We start from the raw sequence: 19,123 nt of genomic DNA on the forward strand, positions 1-19,123 counted from the left end.
AGAGTGGGGAGCTCTCTCCCCAAACTTATGCACAATCAACTGAAACTGGATTTGTTACCAGTCTCAATATGTGTTTTTTAACCAGATTTAATTTCACTTGGAGAAGATAAAATTTGATAATATTTTCATCCAAAATTTGACCGTTATTCATTAAAACCTAATAAATTTGCACAGCAGATATGAAGATACACTGTGTTCTATCCAAGCGTGTGTACCTGTGAGAATGAACTGGCCTGTGACTGAGCTTTTTGTTAATGAAGAAAATAGTGTGAGAAATAATATTAAAGCTCAAAGTCAGGTGCTGCTGTGATATCTGGTAAGACTGAGATGGCCTCAGATAGCCTATCTGCACATTCCTCTCCCCACTCTATTTCCCTGGATAAGGTCCTACAGCTAAATAATTTAGCTGTGCATTATTATTAATAAATAATTCCCTTGTCAAGGGATCAGCACTGATCCTGCCCATCCTGGAATATCAGGTTTCAGTTCCCTGTGAGCCAGGGAATCTTTGACACAAGCCAGCCACAACCTCCCGTGGAAACCAGGGGGCCACCCCACACTCTGCAGCCCCTCATTGTCCACTTGGTTCCTGGGAGTGATCTCGGTAAGGCCTGCATGTCTGGCATTGACCTCCTTTCTCAGCATGGGAGTAGGTGTGACTAATAACACCTGTCTACCCAATTGTGCTGTGACAGATGTTATTACTTGCCATCCCCCCCTAAAGTAGGGTGAAGAAGGGGGTGATTAAAGCAGAAACCCACTTAAAAAAACTGAAAAGCAGCATTTATAGATGAAGATGAACTTTTAGGAACTGTATAAGCTCGTGGTTGCTTTCCTGGTTCTGCCTTCTGAGAGAATCAAGAAGTTTGAGAACTGCTTGAAGGTTCTTCTCTTCCAGGTAGAAACATCCTGTATATCTCATGGTCTGTTGAAGAAATTCTTCCCCTCCTGTGACCATCTGAGGTAACACAAATGAGGTTGGGGACTGGCCCTCCCATTGATGAGTGCTGGGTAGGAGGGAAGTGGGCTGTTGAAGAGCAGGAGGCAGGAATGACAGCATCCACCTTTCTCTATTGAGACCCTTCTGCTTTCTCCAAACACATATGGTCTGTGCTGTCTTTCTCCTGGGGTTACTACCTTGACTAACTGATGCATGATGTTACCTTCAGTCTTTCTCATCCAACATTTAGAAAGGATACTCCAGGTTACCATTTTTGGCCATTTGGTTGGTCCCAGATGGTTAAATCACTCTCAAATCCGCAGTTACATCATTATGTCCCTAGTGCCCCCTATGTCCACCCTGCCTCCTGCCTTTGTGTGCATCCCTGTGCTCACCAGCATCGCCTCCTGGGCCCTAAATCACACCCCAAACTTATCCAGTCAAAACACAATGTGTTCTCTTTCCCCAACCCACTACCTGCTCTTTCCTGGTGCTTCCATCTCATAAAACATGCACCTTCAACCACAAACCTGAGAATCCATTCTGAGTCCCTATTCTTGCTTGTGTCCCAAATCCAATCTATCCCCATTTCTTCTCACAGTAAAATATAAACTTTTTTTGTTGTTGTTGTTGTTGTTAAATCCATTGTCCCTGTAGGGTCCACTGCAAACAGGGACGCTGATACCCTAAAGAATGGTTCAAGCTTAACACACAAAAGAGGGGTCTGTTTCTCAAATCTGTATTACATCTCTAATAACAACACACAGAGATCACAAATGTCCTTAAATAATTAGGGCAGAGTAATTTGGAGCATAACTATGTTATTTTTCTGAATGTACAAAATAATAAAGGATGAAAAGTCACTAAGAATTATTTTGAATCTTGTTCTGGGATTTTGGGTGAAATGTTTTCCCAGAATCAAGAGTCTGGTCATTTGTTTTATATCCGTATAGGACAAAGTGCAAGTGCCAAATGACATCTTGCCAAGAGCTGCCATTCAGTGTTCTGGGCGAATCCTGAATCACATGCGCAGTGGGGGCTGAGACTGCTCCACCATGGGAGCCCTGGGACAGTTTCCTTCTCCTCACTGCAGGGACTCTCACCTTACCATCACCCTCTCCAGAAAGTGGCGACCCTCTTCTCAGAAGAACAAGGAAATAATAAATGTAAAAATTGCCTAAAAATCTTGCACTCATACATTTTAATCAAGAGCAGCTCTTATTTCTTTGGCTTGCTCTTTGTTAGCCCAGCTATACATTTGAACTGTCTGAGGGAGAGTATATGAAATAATAATTTCCTGGTCCCAGTGGCAGATATTCTGATCAATTGATTTGGTAGGGCTTAGGCCCTGGCATTCTGCTTAAATTGTACAATGAGTAACTTGTGTATGAAAATCATCTGAAGATTGTTTAACAATTCTAATGTCCAAGTGATAATGTAGAATGGTGAAATCAAACTTTGTGTAGAGTGGGATTAAAGCAATGTTATTTTCCAAAGGTCTTCAGGTGATTCCAGTACAGCCTAAACTGAGCTTTAGCCCGAGCCAGTGTGGTTATTAATGCATGGGAATCTTATAAGTCAGTGTTGAATTGGCCTGTAATATCTATCCTGGGAAACTTTGTTATTAACAGGAGTGAGAGTGCTCTTCCTGGAACAGTTGCTTTCTCGTCCCCACAGACTCTTGGTTACTGGCAGTATGACAGGACCCTCTGGATCGCCATCTCTTATTTGAGGGTCCTGGGAACCATGCACATGTCCCAGAGAAGTCCAGCAGCTCCTACAATTCTTCTAGGACACCAGCCTAATGATAAAATGAATCCTAGGTCCTCTGTACTCCAATTCTTCTTCCAGAAGGTCACACCCCTCTCCCTTCATCCAAATCCCCAGATGGCACCTGACTGGCCTTTCACAGGAAACTGAGCTCTGCACACGACACTTGCAGTGCTTCTGTACCTTCAGTAGAATGACTTGGCCTCCTTCCCTTCAGGCAGCCTCAGCTTTTATCCCCACCCAGGGCAGAGAGGTCACAGACTAGTGTGATCCTCTGATAAGTGACCTGAGAAATAGTCAACTCACAGCCTGTCTCTTGAGTACTCTAGTGTCCCTGATCCCCAATAGTTATTGTCACATGGTGGATAATTGAATTTGAAACAATCCTTGAGCTCAGGGATATGATTTCAATATTATTTATGGACATTGGGCATTTCTATGCACTCAGTAGCTGTATGTTGAATGAGTAAATAAATGAGTATGGTTTCACTTAGGAAAAGAGAACATTTGTTATCTTTTTAGCAAATGTTAGTATATAATAAGTGGTTCTTCTGGCTGATTATTTCAGATTACTTGACAACACTCAGGAGCTGTCACCAGAAAGTATGAGTGGACCTCATCTGATGACAGGAAGCTGTTGTGTGGTGCCAAAATTCACACTGAAGTTTTCAGGAACCAGGGGCTCCATCAACAAGAGAAGTTGTGGGAGATACAGACGATCCACCAAGGTAGTAATGCATCCTGAGATCTGCCAATCTGAGTCACTTTGGTTTTTGATGAAAAGACACAAAATATATGGAAAATTGAACCTGGTTGGTACAAAGTGTTGCACCCACATATAATGATAGAACCTATGGGTAGGAAGTTGCTAGCTCCTTCAGGTAATCCAGATAAAGTAACTCTAGGCACATGGAGAATGATGGAAACTTTACAGTGTTCACTGACTAGGTCCACAGTAATTTCTCTTTACTAAACCCAGTGGGTGAAATGTCCCAATGTCTGAGTGTTTAAAAGACGCAGAACATCAGGTAGTGTAAAGGCCTGGGTCTCACATTCCCAGTGCTAGATGAAGTCCCAGTGGCCAGCTCTGTGTAAACTAATGCAGAATTCTGTGAATGTCCTGGGGGGCCATTTCTACCTGTAGTGTGTGAGAATGGCACCTCGCACCTTCCCCCTGCTTCTCAAGTTCTCATTCATACCCACTGTTGTAAAAAACTACCACTTTGTCCTGGATCTGCATTCATATTACATATGTGTTTGTTGCCTCCATAGCCTTCATCCACAGAAGGAGAAATCAGTTTTCATAGACCCTGAGGTGGAGCCAAAGGAGGGCATCAAAGTAAACAATTTTCCAGGTCTGTCTCTCACTTAAGCTACATCTATCCCCCAAGGGTCCCTCCCCAACAGCACCATCCTCATGAAAAATGTGCCAATATTTTCTGCTTCAGAAGGAATTTTGTTTGTCTGTGTGTATGTTTTATTGAAGGATAAAAGAGTATACAAGTAATCAGAGAAGAAATATGCTCTTAGCTTCCTATCTCATGAAGTAGTACATGGTTTCATATGTGTCCCAAGATAGATGATCCACCAGACAGGTTCAACTGGATGATGGGGAGCAAACGTTTCTTCTTCATTAAATTTCATTAAAGTTAGAAAATAGTAACCTTTATCAGAAAAATCTGGGATTGACTTGAAGATAACCCTATGACCTTATTAAGGAAGGTTTTCATGTATTCCAGAATCATGTTTGCTTTTACAACTGTAACAACTTTACAGCAGCTGCCTCTATAGGTAACACTCAGCTATTAGATCTGGTTTTATGGCTCCTTATCATCCCCATCTGAAATGGTTTACAATTCAAGATAACCTTGGATACCACCTAATGTTCAATGGAGCAACTCTGAAGGCATGCAAAATATATACATACATACATTATATACATACATGCACAGGTACATAAATAAAGGTACAGGAGAGGAGAAAAAGAAACAAAATTATTATACAACTGAGAAACCATAGAAATGATGCAGTACATATAAAATCAGTTATGAATAAGAACTATATAAAGTAATAATCACCATTTTTTTGCTTTCACGTGTAATGGGAGGTGGACGGATATGTTTATCCTGAAAGAAAAAAGACCCAAGTTGATGCTTAGCCTGTGTTTAAGTTTTGTGAATCTGGCATTCCAACCTCCTTATGAATATTTCTACACAAATGTCCAACTGTCATCTCAAAGCCCAGGTGTCTCATTGAGGAACCATCTCCCTCCCCCCACCTGTTCTAGATTCATCCACAGAACCCAGAAATACATCTTTAGAAATTCTTCTTTTTCTTTTGTGCATTTTAAAATAACTTTTCAGAGGTTTTCCTTCACAATCTCTTAGGCACCTCTCACTCCCTCTCCATTCCCACCAGTGCCACTCAGACCTGCCTGCTCACACCAGGGCTATTTAACTGAATGCACGTGTCCCACAGCTACAGGGTGTCACACCCTCTGGACAATGATGGGCACATAAAGGACAAACCCTACTAGGGTTCTAGAGAAACAAAGGGAATGGGTGGAAGGATAAGAATAAGACAGTATGAGAAGGGCCTCACTTGAGAGTTCAGGGGACCCAGGGAAGGGGTGACCAGGGCAGGTCAGTCAGGGAACATTCAGACAGGAGTGACATGGGAGCTGAGCCTTGAAGGTTGACTATATGTTTCTTGGGCTGAAAGATAGTGAATTCAGTTCAAGTTCCTGCATTGTCTGAAATACTGTTTTAAATATGTCATTTCATAGCTCAGGAGACTCTGTGGTTCTGCACTGTCCATGTTACCAGTTTGAACTCTTTAACCTGACATTAAATCCCTCTGCAAACAACCCCAATTGATGGATTATGCTGTGTCACACACAATCCATCTACCTCAGCTCATGGAGTCGTGGTAACTGTGGTTCTGGTTTTATACCACTCTTTCTCGGGAGTGTGTTCTGCCCAGTTGTGTGACTCTACACAGTCTTCTTTCTTTTAGTGCCAAAAGTTGTTTGTAAGCACCTGGGTCCGAATGACCTTTCCCTCTCCCAAGCCCCTGCAGTCACCCTGACAGAGCCCCTTTGACAAATGGATGGGTTCCCTTGTACTGAGGTGTGAGTGTGGGGCACCTCTTCTTGTGAAAAGGATAAAGTCTTGGCTTCAAGGCTCCAGCCACAACTCAGCACATACTGGGTATTGAATACTGACCTCATCTTTGATGACAGCAAAGGAAGTCATACCTTCTGCCCCTGTTACTGAAATACCTTTATCAGCTTTTTTAGGGATTTTCCACCGCAGGTGAGGCTGGTCTTCCAGTTACTTGCTTTTTCCAAGCCTCCTCTGACTTCAAATTCCCTGGGGGTGAACCAGTTTCCATCTTCAGTTCTTATGCACTTCCTTGTGGCTCCTGTAAGACCAGGGTACATTGATGCTGACCCCTCTTTGTCCTCAGTGCTCAGAGGTTGGCCTCCCACCTCTTTGGATCTGATGTCACCCATCTGGGTTCAAGATCAATAGCAGGAGCATCTGGCCTCCCCTTCCATACTTCAGAACCTAGAATCCTAGCTTATAAGTTCCCTCCAAGGAGATTTGCTGCTTTGAATTAAAATCTCAAGTGGGGGCCCTGCAGCTCACAATGGCACTAAGGCAACATCCACGTCCTGTGTTACAACAATTTTCTCTGAGTTTACTGTCATTGTTGAGCAGATATTTTTCCATCCTTGAAATCATGGGTAGCTGATACTAAAATAATTGTGAGATATTAATCAGTAGAAAATTTAACTTATATGTAAAAGATTGTCATATACTTAATGCCATTATCATTAGATAAAAGGAAATTAAACCACAATCAAATTCTAGAGTCTAAGCACTAGGGTGGCCACTACGAAAAAGACAGACAATAACAAGTGTTGGTGAGAATACATAGAGATTGAAACCCTCAGATTTTGCTGATGAGAATTAAAATGGTGCAATACTTTGAAACATAGTTTGTCTTTTTCTCAATAAGAAAAACACAGAATTACCAGGTAATCCTGCAATTCCACTGCAGGGTATATACTAAAAAGTATCTTAAAAATATACTCACAAAAATAACTTTACATAAAAGGGTTATTATTATTCATGATAGCCAAAGAATGAGAAAACCCTAACTGAAGACTAAATGCAATATTGCATATCCATATTATGGCTCACATAGGACAATAAAAAGAATGACTTATAAGACATGGCACTGTATGTGTGAACCTTGAAAACTTCATGCTAAGTGAAGGAACCAGTGACAGAAAGGCAGATGTTATGTGAGTCAATTGAGATAAAATGCTTACATAGGCCAATTTATAGGTCAGAACATAGATTAATCAGTGCTTAGGGTGGGCGATGGGCTGGGTGGGAATGGGCCCTGACAGCTGAGAGGCATCGGGTTTCCTTTGGTGGGGACAAAATGTTCTAAAATTAGATTGTGATGATGGTTTTATAATCTTGTGAATGAACAAAATAAAAAAAAATCAGTGAAATCTACACTGTAAATGGTGAATTATACATATGTGAGTTATATCTCAGGGAAGTTGTTTAAAAATAATTATGATAAAACATTTATTCATATTAGTGTTCTCATAGCCATATTAAAAATAATCTGAGCCCTGGTTGGTGTAGCTCAGTGGTTTGAGCACGGGACTGTGAACCAAAGGGTTGTTGGTTCTATTCCCAGTCAGGGCACATGCCTGGGTTCCAGGCCAGGTTCCCAGTAGGGGACACATGAGAGGCAACCACACATTGATGTTTCTCTCTCTCTCTCTTTCTCTTTCCCTTCCCTTCTCTCTAAAAATAAATAAATAAATAAAATCTTAGTAATCTGATATGAAGTTCATCATATAGACAAAAAGCTTTAAGCTTTATAATATTAAAATCACAAAATACTTTATATTCATATATAAAAGAACTCTCAAAGTCAGAGTAGGAGGCATGTTTGTAATTATTATTCATTTCTTAGATGGGAAGTTTCAGGCTCAGGAAGGTCCCAGTCTTCACACTGTCACTCTCAGCAGGGCTGAGGCTGGGATCAGGTCTTCTGACTCTAAACTCTGTGATCTCCTCACTACATCCAACACCCTGTCCTGGTGGTGATTACCCAGATGGGATACAGTATGTGAACGTGGAGGCTGAGGGCCTCTTCCCTGTTATATCTGATTCAAAGTAGAAAATGCAGTATTTTGAACCCTGAGACAGACATTCCTGTACTTCTCTTTGTTTCTTTGGGCATCCTCATGGGCACTTGCACATGGGGAGTGAGCACTTGATATGCAGCACTGCTTACAGTGTAAAAATATCATCTTAGGGATCCTTTTTTTTCTTTCAAGCCACAGTGGGGACTCAATTCCTTGAATGACAGGAAATTCACGTGGGTCATTCCATTATTTCATGTGATTCCTTCACAGAGGGGTTGCAAATTAAAGTAACCTGGAAACCTACCTCGTTCCAATTTTCTCTTAATTAACAGCCCCCTCATCTCCCCACAGGCCACACGAAGTATTTCAGCACGAAAATTCACAGGCGCATCTGGCTGCTGTCTTGACCCTGAAAGAGAAGATTTTTATTCTGTCTCATTTCATAATTGCACAGAGAGAACTTCCTACCATGTAGTTATTGTTTCTACAAAGTCATAGGGGTACTAAGCAAACTGTATTCCACACATCTTCAGAGTTTCCAAGCCTTTCTTTCAGTGGCATTTTTTCATACATACCCACACAACGTTTGCCTTGATTTCACCTCTCACACCCCCCACACTAAGAACACTTTAGCAGAGACACCAGGCATCAGGACACCTGTCTCAGCTCCCCATGCAGTCAGCCCCCTGATTCTTATGTGACAGTGACACTGCTGTTCTGGTAGAAGGGAGCTCTGTGACTGTGCTGTTTCCCTGTAGTTAGGGTCATTGGAGGCAAAGTCCCAGACTGTACCTGCACCTTCCTGTGTGAAAGGGGAAGTCAGGAATCTCTAGGCAATCTATAAATTGCATGGGTGGTTAGACTAGTTGTAGTCTGTGAATGGTGTGTCGTTTATCAAAAGCTACAACCAATGCTCTGATCATCTAAGTCCATAGACTTAGATGACCTTGTCTTCCCTTGTCCACACACTTCTCTGTGAAGGCTCCTTGGTCCCTGAAGGCAGCTGTCCCCAAAGAAGGCAGAAAGGGATCAGCTTCTTCTTGCATTGTGATCAGGACAAAAGTGAATGTGGGGATTAATGGTGTTACAGAGACCAACTGTGGAAAGTCCAGATTCTGCTCTGACCCTTGCTGGCATTGATGCCTCATACTTTCCCCAACCAGCCTGGAAGGTGGACTCCCTTGGAGTGCCCAGATGATTCAGGTTTAATTTCTTTCATGTTTTTTTTTGAAATGCCTTTTCCATTTTATGTGTGACCCTTCTAGATGAAAAATCTGAGTGACAGCAGGAGATTATGGAAAGAACAATAAAGCTGGAGCCAGTGGAATAGTACACACAGGTTTCATAACAGTGAAGGAAGAGCAAAGATCCAGGCCCCTGAGGAAGAAACATCTAGGAAGGTAGGGGAGGTAGGGAGACCTTAATGATATCTGTCATTCCGAGCTCCCTGAGTCCTCCTTAGAGAATGAAACCACCTGGTCCAGGTCTTTCACCACAGGGATGCTGAGTCTGCCACTCAGCATCTGATCCAAGGAAACAGGGGCTGGTGCCAGCATCTGAAATCCCATGCAGAATGTCTCTGGGCAATGTGCCCCCACATAGATTCTTAGTCATTTGGTGGAGGGTTGTGAAAAGAACAAATGTGACCTGCCTGGTGTCATGGACATAAGAGGCAGATTGGAGAGATGGTTCTTAGGTAGTAACCTTGCCCCCTCCTGCCCCATTAAAAACTAGAAACAGTGAACAGAAGCAACAACATAAGACCTATAGCTGGCCAGTGGCCCAGACTGGAGAACATGCCTGTCCCTCCACCTCCTAGCTGATGTATATACACATCCTCACAGACCTCGACAGTGGTGAATACTTCCCTTTGAGGGCACTGTGTTCACTTGTCTCTGTCATGCAAACATGGTGACTTGCACCATAGGAGTGATCACAGGATCCTAAAGCAATTGCAGTAGAAGAAACTTGGTAAATGCTGCAGGAAACAAATGAATGGATTGGGGCTCAGCCCCCCTTGGTGGTGATATTAATCAGAGTGGCTGGTGGAGTGGTGACCTCCTGGGGACACTGCCAGACTCTGCTATGTGGGGTGAGCTTATTGGGAGGCAATTTTCTGTGGCATTTCCAGTTTCCTCAGGGTATCTTTTCAAGGAATTTTGATTAAGAAACTGTGTTGCAAGCTAATGTTAATGTTGTTACCTGATCAATATAAAATAGAGATCACCTCACCCCTGAGATATTTTAGGATAGTCCATTGTCCCTCCTCTCCCCAGGGGAGAGCTCCTTATGTTCCAGGGTGATGGTCATGTTCTGTATCTTCATAAAGATTGGACTTTACCAGAGAATACTTTAATCATAGCTCTTAGTATTTGTGCATCTTATTATAAATAATAAACTTTATGTCCAGAGACAAAGAAAAAGCACTGCAAACAAATATTGCAGTCTAGTTAATACTCTGCATGCTGAAGGGATTGGAGAGAAATGTACTGATTGAAATGTTTCAAACCTGAGGGTGGTTAGTGGATGGATAGGGACATGGATAGATGGACAGAAATGTGATAAAGCCAGAATAGTGAATGTTAATTTTGCATTGATGGGAAAGTATTTTGATGTTTATGGTACAATATTTCAAGTTTTCAGTGGTCCTAAAATTTTCACAACTTGATAGTTGGAAAATAAGATTTTGGCAAGAAAAGAAGCTGTTAAGCAAAAAATGACAGTTAAACTACAAAAAAGAAATCATCACCCATGCAATAGATCCTGAAAGACAACCAGTAACCATATTGGCATACTGAAGACATCTTTCTATTTAAAAATTTTTTCAAATCAAAGGCAACTTTCCATGTACAACACTGGCAGGTTTGCCACATAGACAGCCTACTACAATAAGTAGGTATTAATTCCACTAGACACAAAGTAAAGCCAAAGGAAAGAAACAATGATAAGTGTATAAAATGATGAATTATTTTGCAGAAATGTGGAGATCATGGAGATTAAAGGTTCAGTTTGAGAATATTCATGCTGAGATCCTTGACATCTTTTGAGATTAGGGCATAGTTGGAGAGATGGCAGAAATTTTATCTCCAATTTCCAAACCAGAAGAGACAAATGGTGGAATATGGAATTCTATCTCAATCAATCAGAATGAGGGAAAAAGACATAAAAGCACCCCAAAGAAATGGTTAACAAGAATATAGAATACATAAGTCCACATATATCAGGAATCATTATAATAATAAAATCATATTAAAAGACCAGATTTATCAGAGAAGTTTGCAAGAGGCAGAGTGTCATTATGAGGCATAACATAAACTGCATAGTGGGACTTAATGAAAAGGCAGTAAAAAAACATAAAACATAAAAGTTAATGTGACAATATTAGCACCCTGTGTAAAGATTTGAAAGTAAAAAGCATTTAGTACGATATACAGGAACACTCTGTAATTATAAAAGAAGAAATCCACCTAAGTAATAACAGTCATGAATAGCCTCAAAGTATTTCTAGTACAAAAACAGAACAAGGAGGAATTGTCAAATACACAGTCAAGTCGGGGCATGTAATACATCCCTATATGACAGGATGGAATGCGTACAACCTAATTTCCTGTGCATCCAGGGGATTTAAACAACCAAGTTGTGCTTCAGGAAGAGAATGTATATGGGGAGGAGCCAGATCACCAAAATAGTTCCAATGTGCATACTTTGAAAGGGACAGAAAACATTTATAAATATGGATCACACATTAGATTCCAAAGGAACTTTCAACAAATTTTTAAGAGCTGAAAGAGACAATTCTTCATACTGTATTCCAGCTGTGCATTTTTAATTCCTAATTTATTAAGAGAACATGTGCCTTCTTGGAGATGTCATAGTCCAGACAAAATACCGTAGTCCATAACTTCACTAATAGCTGGCAGGACCACCTGTTTCAGATTTGATGAGTGAGATGTGGGAGGTGGGGAAGTCTAGGAAAGCTTCTCACAAAAAGGGGCAGATCTCTGAAGGAAAGTATATTTTGCTCTTCCCCATTTCTCCTTTGGATAGCCTAGAGCATGTCTAGGTGGCTGCATTCAGCAGGCACCTTGGGCAATGATGTGATCTTCAAAGTGGCTAAACTAAAGGGAAAAAGAAGAAGCTTCCAAATACACAGGGCCTAATATAGCTAAAACCATTTTGAAAAAGAGAAACAAAAATTATAGGTCTTAGTATATAATTTTAGGACTTATCATAAAGCTGTAGTAATCCAGAAAATAGAATATTGACCTAAAGATAGACACATTGGAAAATAGAACAGAAAAAAGAAGTAGAGAAATACATCCTACTTGGATGGGCAAATGACTTTTGGCCATAAGCCAAAATGTCAAAGCAATTGATTCAATGTAAAAGGATAATCTTCAGTAAATGGTGCAGGGACAATGGAATATCTATATGCCACCCCCCAAAGGTTTTACTTAATGTCATGTGCAAAAATTAAACAGCTCAGACTGGATATCAGATACCAATCTGATGGCTGTCAGAGGGGAGGGAGGATAAGGGGACTGGGTGAAAGAAGGGGAAGGGATTACCTAAGGAACACATATGCATAACACATAGACACACACAACAGTGTGGTAAGGGCCAAAGGGAAGGAGGATGGGGGCTGGGTGGCGGTGGCTAAGGGCAGGAAATGGGGACATCTGTAATAGTGTCAACAATAAAAATAAAGTAAAAAAAAGAGAACCAGATTGCAGATTCTGGGGATTGCACATGGACAGCTCTGTTTCTGTTGGTATAAAATTCTCAAGAACTGAATAGGTCAGCCATATATGTCATGGGGATCTGCTCCATTAACAAAGGGCTCCTGCACGGATCCTCCCTACATAATCATGTACAAATTTTTGGCTTCTGCTGGGATGGCTGAGAGGATCTGTAAATCACACACATAGTCTCATCACAGAATTTTTCTGTGACTGAATATTCTGACTTTTTCTTACTTCTGAGTTTCCACCAAATAGTCATTAAGCCACATTCTTGGTCATTCTGCAGAGCACACTTACCTGACAGTGAATTTCAGCTTTGGCATCTTTTGCAACCTGAGTAAGCTAAGAAGAACCCAAGTCATCAAGTCCTGATTCCTTTGTTTTTTTTAAAATCACAGTTCTCCCCTTAGTTTATCTCTTTCCTCTCACATTTTATTGTAAGCAGCAAAAAGACAACTGCTGCATTCTTATCACCTAGAAATCTCTACAAAGTTCTGCTTTCCACATATGTGCAGTACAGGGTTTCCGTATGCTTTCAGTCATTTTATAATAAGGATCTTCTTCCAGTTCCCAAACACATGTTTTTTACTTCCTTCTGACCCTCAGCAGTCACACCAATAACCTCCCTATTTGTGATGTTCGGGATGATTTACAATTTCTCTGAGACAGCACAGGTTTTCTTTCCCACATTTTTCTCTCCTTCTGAGTCCTCTGCAGGTCCTCAGCAACCACATTTCTAAGAACAAATTCCTCAAGGCCATCTAGGCTTTTAAAAATCTTTTTACTTAAATTCTTCTAGGCACTGCTCACTGCACAAAGACACTGATGGATTTTTAGGATTGTTTTATAGCCATAAGGCACTTACAAGAGCCAAAGTCTGTATTATTTCTATATTTTTGTCATAACAATTTACTACAAATAATGGATTAAAACAACACAAACTTATCATCTTCCAATTAATGTCAATAAGAAGTCTGGCAATGACTCACTGGGATAAAATCCAGTTTTTAGCAGACCTTCATTGCTTTCTGGAGGGTGTAGGGTGTAATCTGCTTCCTTGATTTTTCCAGCTTCTTAAGGTCCCCCACATTCCCTAGTCCCTCCTCCATCTGCAGAGCCAGTGATATTGCACCTCTCTGACTGATCCTCCATAGTCACTTCTTCCTCTCTCCACAGCCAAGAAAGGCTCTCCATTTTTTAAGGGCTATTGAGTACATTGGCATCACCCAGGTCATCAAGGAAAATCTCCCCCATTTCAAGGTCCTCAGTTCAATCACATCTGTCAAGTCTACTTGCCATGTGAGATAACAGATTACAGGTTCCAGGGATTAGGGACATAGACATCTTTGAGGAGACATCATTTTGCCTAATATAATATTGTAAATAATAACAATGATGAAACTCTGGTGTTTAAAGCGAATTTCTCACATTAAAAGTAAGGAAAGTTTTATTCACTCTTACTTCTTTTTTTCTTGGGTTTTTGTGAAGCAGAGTTGTTTCCAACATCCATGAAACCTAGAAAATAACAGATGGTGGTGAGAAAACAAACATGAACAAATAAAATTTCCAGGTCTTAGGATGGTTCATGGCAGAAGACCTGAGTATACGAGTATAAAGGCGTCTGATTTCTTGAGAAATAAGTGTCTGGCATGGGCCCTGGGTCTTGTTTAATTTCTCAACATGACTTTGGAAATATACCTTAAATGCTTCTGTACTTCAGCTTATGCAGGGATTGCAACAGGTATTCCATCCTGTCCAGGTGTTAATGTTTTTGCGAGGTGTCGGTGCCTCCTCAGCCAGGTCCCCAAAGAGCAGGCGTATGCAGTATATTGGTGTCGCCCAGGTATCCTTTTATTGCAGACAAATGCACTTATGTTGCACTTGTGCCATTGACCTTTTATACCAGTCAGCAGTGCTCCAAACGCATAATATTTATTGTGTGTCATCTAAAATCCCCCCAAATTACTATTTTTTATTTAAAGGAAAAAACAGGAATACTTGAACAGAGCTTTTGTAACAAAGAAAGCTACTAGTTATCTTTGCTCTTAGGTTTCTTCCTTTAGCCTATTTTTTAAATAGATTTGTTTCCAATGTCCACAGGATTTGGAAGAAAAGGAAAACACAGCCAATATTGTAAAACTGAAGGAGTGGTAAATCTTATGACTCTTCACATTGTTGAAGGATTTGGAACTTAAAGATGTGGTGATGATCATTTCTGTCTCTTCTCATCTAAAGCAATGAGATTGCTATAAAATGAAGCAAAGTCTCACAATGCTTTATCCCATATGCAGAATCAAAGAAGTCTTGAAAACCATCAGCTTTTCACAGGTTTTCAGCTAAGTCACTTGGCAGGGAAGCTGACCTTAGCTGCCATGAGTCCATGTAGAATCTTTAACTTATCACACTTGGTGTGACTTCACACAATTTATTGAAGAAACATTAATATATTTGAGAATAAGATTTTGCCCCAGGCACAGTGGGGTCTTTTGTAACATAAAGGATATAAATCACAGTGCATTTCTAAAATAGTAAAACATTATTATTTTACGTGTGGCTTCAGAGGTTTTGAATAAAGGTAACTCTCCCTGTGATTCTGTAAAGAGTCTGAGAACATCATAGATACAGAGAGGAAACTGATGGCTCCCCAACAGTGAAATGGGGGAGCAACTGTTATCTGGCCAAACTTTGAGGTTGTTGTAAACATAAATAGATGTCCTTTTAGGCAAAGCCATGTTCAAACATCACTAGATAGGCCAATGTCATGTTGGGGGTCATCTGTCAAAAGCTATAAAGGGAACTTAATAGTCATAACCAAAAACTTTTCCTTGTGTCCATAACTAAAAAATAACTAAGAGTCTGTTGAAATATGAACAGGCTTGTGACAAAATTGAGCAATACCTGACTGTCCAGCTGTCTCTGTCCTGGACAGATCAGGTGCTGAGTGCGTGAACATCTCTATGTGGTCCAGAACTTGGGGGATGATGTCTCTGAGCATGTAGTCAGTAAGGAGGCACTGCTGTCCTGCCAGAGCCATCTTGTTAAGCCTGAACTTAAGTGATTTCTTTCTTTGCAGGTTTATTTACTTTCATTTGTTATTGAATTGGTTGGGGTGACATTGGTTAATGAAATTATGTAAGTTTCAGGTGCATGATGCTATAATACATCACGTGTACATCGTGTTGTGCATTCACCACCCCAAGCCATGTGTCCTCCCATCCCCATTCATCCTCCTTTATTCTCTTCTACATCTCCCCACCCTACTTCCATCTGGTAATCGCCATACTGTTTTATTTGTCTAGGTATGAGGTTATTCTTTTCTTTTCTTTCTTCTTTTTTTCTTCTGCTTAAACCCTTCTTTCACCCAGCCCCTTTACCCCCTCCCATCTGACACCTGTCATTTTTTCCCTCTGTATCTATGAGTCTGAGTCTATTTTGTTTGCTAGTTAATTTTGTTCTTTGCAGTCTTCACAGTGGCCACATGAGAACAAGGCAGGACTGGGCTCCCGCATGTGAGGTGTGCTCAGAGGAACAGGAGCCCTGACCTCAGGCTCCTGCTGTCCTGGAGCCCAGCCATGGTGACCCTTACCCTCCTGGTCAGCACCACTTCTCACTGCAGAGCTCCCGGCTTCTGGGCGCTTCTCCTGTGCACTGAACCCCGAAGACCCTCCAGGACTTCTCACTGCAGAAGGAGCAAATGTTCCTTGCAGGTCTCAGTGTGTGACAAGGAACTCAGGAAAAAGTTGGGAAGCTCTGAAAACCCAGGGCTAGCTTGTCCCTCCCTCAGTCCCCCATGATGTGTCTTTTGTATTCACGTGACCTGTAGGTCAGAACTTTATCATCCCTGTCCCCTGGGCCTGGGGTGGAGATATTTCTCTCTCACTGGACTCCTCTGCATTCTCTTGGCCCTCTGCATTCTGCACTGCACTCTCTTTCTTCCTTTCCATGTAGCTTTATGGATTTGTGTTTATGCCTATAATTGTGTTCATCATTAGCTGTGCTTCTCTCCCAAGGTGGTCTTACAAATTTGGCATTGAAGGAGGCAGACCTGTCACTTGACTTCTCCCCAGGATAACTTTGTGAAAAAGAGCCCCACCCCTCCCCTTAAATTCTACTGTGTTTGGGACATTGATATCTTCGAGTTGTTGCTTTTTTTGTCATAGCCACTAATCTACTTAATATAAAAGTTAAAATGAACTATCATAAATTAAAACAAATTTGTACTTTACTATAAAAGATATAGCAAGGAATTGGAAGGAATTTTTTTGCAGAAAACACTGCTCATTTGTAACCATGAAAAGCTGTTATTTGCTCTTACCTCTTTTGGAAGGTTTCTTTCCAGATGGAGATGGCTTTAAGTTCACAGACTCTATAAAGTAAGAGGAAGAAAACTGTTATTTGTTACCAACAGTCTTACATAATGTATGATGACTCACACAGCACATAGGGTTTGTGATAATCTCAATTTTGAAATTAGCATTTTCCTCTTTCCTTGAGCTGAACCCAGTTCTGGTGCCCACAGTCCTAATACTGGGTCCTGCCAGGCTCTCCCCTTTACTTCTATATGTGAATTTGTAAATGACCTTGAAACATTACCTCCAGTTTCCTCATCTCCAGTTTCCTCATCTGTAATACTGAAATAACCTAGTTACCCTATCTCCCTGTTAAGGTATTTGTGAAAACAAAGTGAATCTATATTCAGAATAGCACTGTGAAAAAATCAAAATGTAAGCCAATAGTTTAAGTATCATTTGGGCTTGAGAGGTAGTTGGTCTGAGCCACTTTTTCCATCAGTACCTAAATAGCAGCACCAATGATTCTATGAAGACTTTCCAAGTTTTGCACTAATGAGAATATTGCTAAGAAATTATGAAATACTATGCTCACTACTCTCTGTAGAATATAAAACATGTTGGTAGAGATGAAGTATATTTTTTCAACTATTTAGCAATAATTAATATGACAGTATGTAGTCAGTGTGTAGTATAAAAGACTGCCATTTGCCAGTGGAGTATGTTATTGCTATGTTGTTATAATATCAATTGACTGGGCTCATCCAGTTGAACAACAGTTCATAATGCCCCCTTTTCCCTCTTTCATATTCCAATAGGGTTGAAGACATTAAATGCTCAAAGTGATGCTCTAGAAGTCATTGAATCAATGCATATGGAGAATGTCAGAGTGAGGTTTGTTTAGAAAATAGAGCTCTGGATTTAGACTCTGGATTTTGATGTCCAGTAATACATCTTATCTGTTGCATTTTAGAGTCATGAACAGGTGACTTGTTGGTCTTTCCTCCTTTGCTCATTTCTAAGGAGTCCAGGTTATTGATATCTGCACAGAGGAATAGGATTCGCTAAGTGTCTCAGTGTGTGACTAAGGAACCAATTCAGCAGGAAATTCCCTAATAAACTTGGAAATATTTTGAAAACCCATGTATATCATGGCCTTTGCATAGGCCACCTGAACTGCTCTCCTAGGTCACCTGCCTTGTAGGTATTGATGTTCCTTTCCCTGTTCCCAGAGCAGAGACAATTCATTGCTTTGTTTGAACCTGACCTTCCTACACTTCTCTCTCTTCCTCCTCCTACCCCTTCTATTGTCATTTCACAATGTATTCATTGGCTGTTTCTTTGTGAGGAGGCCTTGGATATCTTTTGTTGAAGGTAGAGAGACTCCTATACACCGTAGTGCCCCTTGAATCATTTGCAAGGCTGAGAAATAATCTTCTCTTGTGTCTGAGCCATAGACCTATGTTGGGACCATCTTTCAGTGCAGTTGCCTACACTGAGACACAAGTCAGAAAGCATACTCCCTAAAAACTGAAGCAAACTTACATTATACACTGATGGATATAGTGAGATATCAGAACAAAAGTATTACTTGCAATATTGTTCTGTTGTAACATCAAGAGCAGGTAACATATTTATTTGCTTTTAAAGGCTTGACTTATTAAAAATGTTTCCAATAGGCAGGTTTGCAATATCCTCTGAGGAAGCAGGAAGGGAAAACGAATCTCTGATTTGTGCACTAAAGAGCCACAAATCTTACAATTACTCATGCTGCACAAAGAATTGAGGAAACCATATTTTGGTAACTGTTTTGAGCTCCAGTTTTACAAAGGAAACAACACAGCATCTGGCATGCTAGTCTTGTCTTCCCCTTTTTCTCCATGAGACTTTGTGGAAGTCCTTGAAATATTTATGTGATTGTGTTTGCTCATCTAGAAACAAAATTGACACTGTCCATACTGCTTACCCCTCAGGGTTGCTGTAAAGGAAAAAGTAAGACACTATTTGCAAAGGTCCTTTGAAAAGTCACTATATGTTCCTAACCTGCTGAAGAGCTCTGTCAAAAACCATACTTTGGGTTTCAAAATTCCTTATCTGTTTCCTGCTCACACTAGATAACTGAAGGAATTGGCCCTTGACACTATTCAAAGCTTGTGACCTGATGACAATATGACCTTCCAGTAAAAGAAATACTTAGCTTTCT

At 40.7% G+C, this 19,123-nt stretch overlaps 1 protein-coding gene across 1 annotated transcript; it reads right to left on the minus strand.

Moving 5' to 3' along the window:
* Nucleotides 1–4,367: 4,367 nt before the first annotated feature.
* Nucleotides 4,368–18,689, minus strand: LOC123827694 (nuclear body protein SP140-like protein). The gene is made up of 8 exons (XM_045852136.1): nucleotides 18,686–18,689; nucleotides 16,947–16,997; nucleotides 16,218–16,310; nucleotides 14,092–14,146; nucleotides 8,194–8,297; nucleotides 5,991–6,133; nucleotides 4,789–4,836; nucleotides 4,368–4,610 (listed from the first exon to the last, which is right to left on the minus strand). Exons 1-8 carry the CDS (start codon nucleotides 18,687–18,689, stop codon nucleotides 4,590–4,592), a joined length of 519 nt encoding a protein of 172 aa, XP_045708092.1. The 3' UTR covers nucleotides 4,368–4,589.
* Nucleotides 18,690–19,123: the final 434 nt, after the last annotated feature.

Source organism: Phyllostomus hastatus, unplaced genomic scaffold (assembly GCF_019186645.2).
Source record: "Phyllostomus hastatus isolate PE091 unplaced genomic scaffold, TTU_PhHast_1.1 phas_contig_860, whole genome shotgun sequence".
NCBI classification, from domain to species: domain Eukaryota; kingdom Metazoa; phylum Chordata; class Mammalia; order Chiroptera; family Phyllostomidae; genus Phyllostomus; species Phyllostomus hastatus.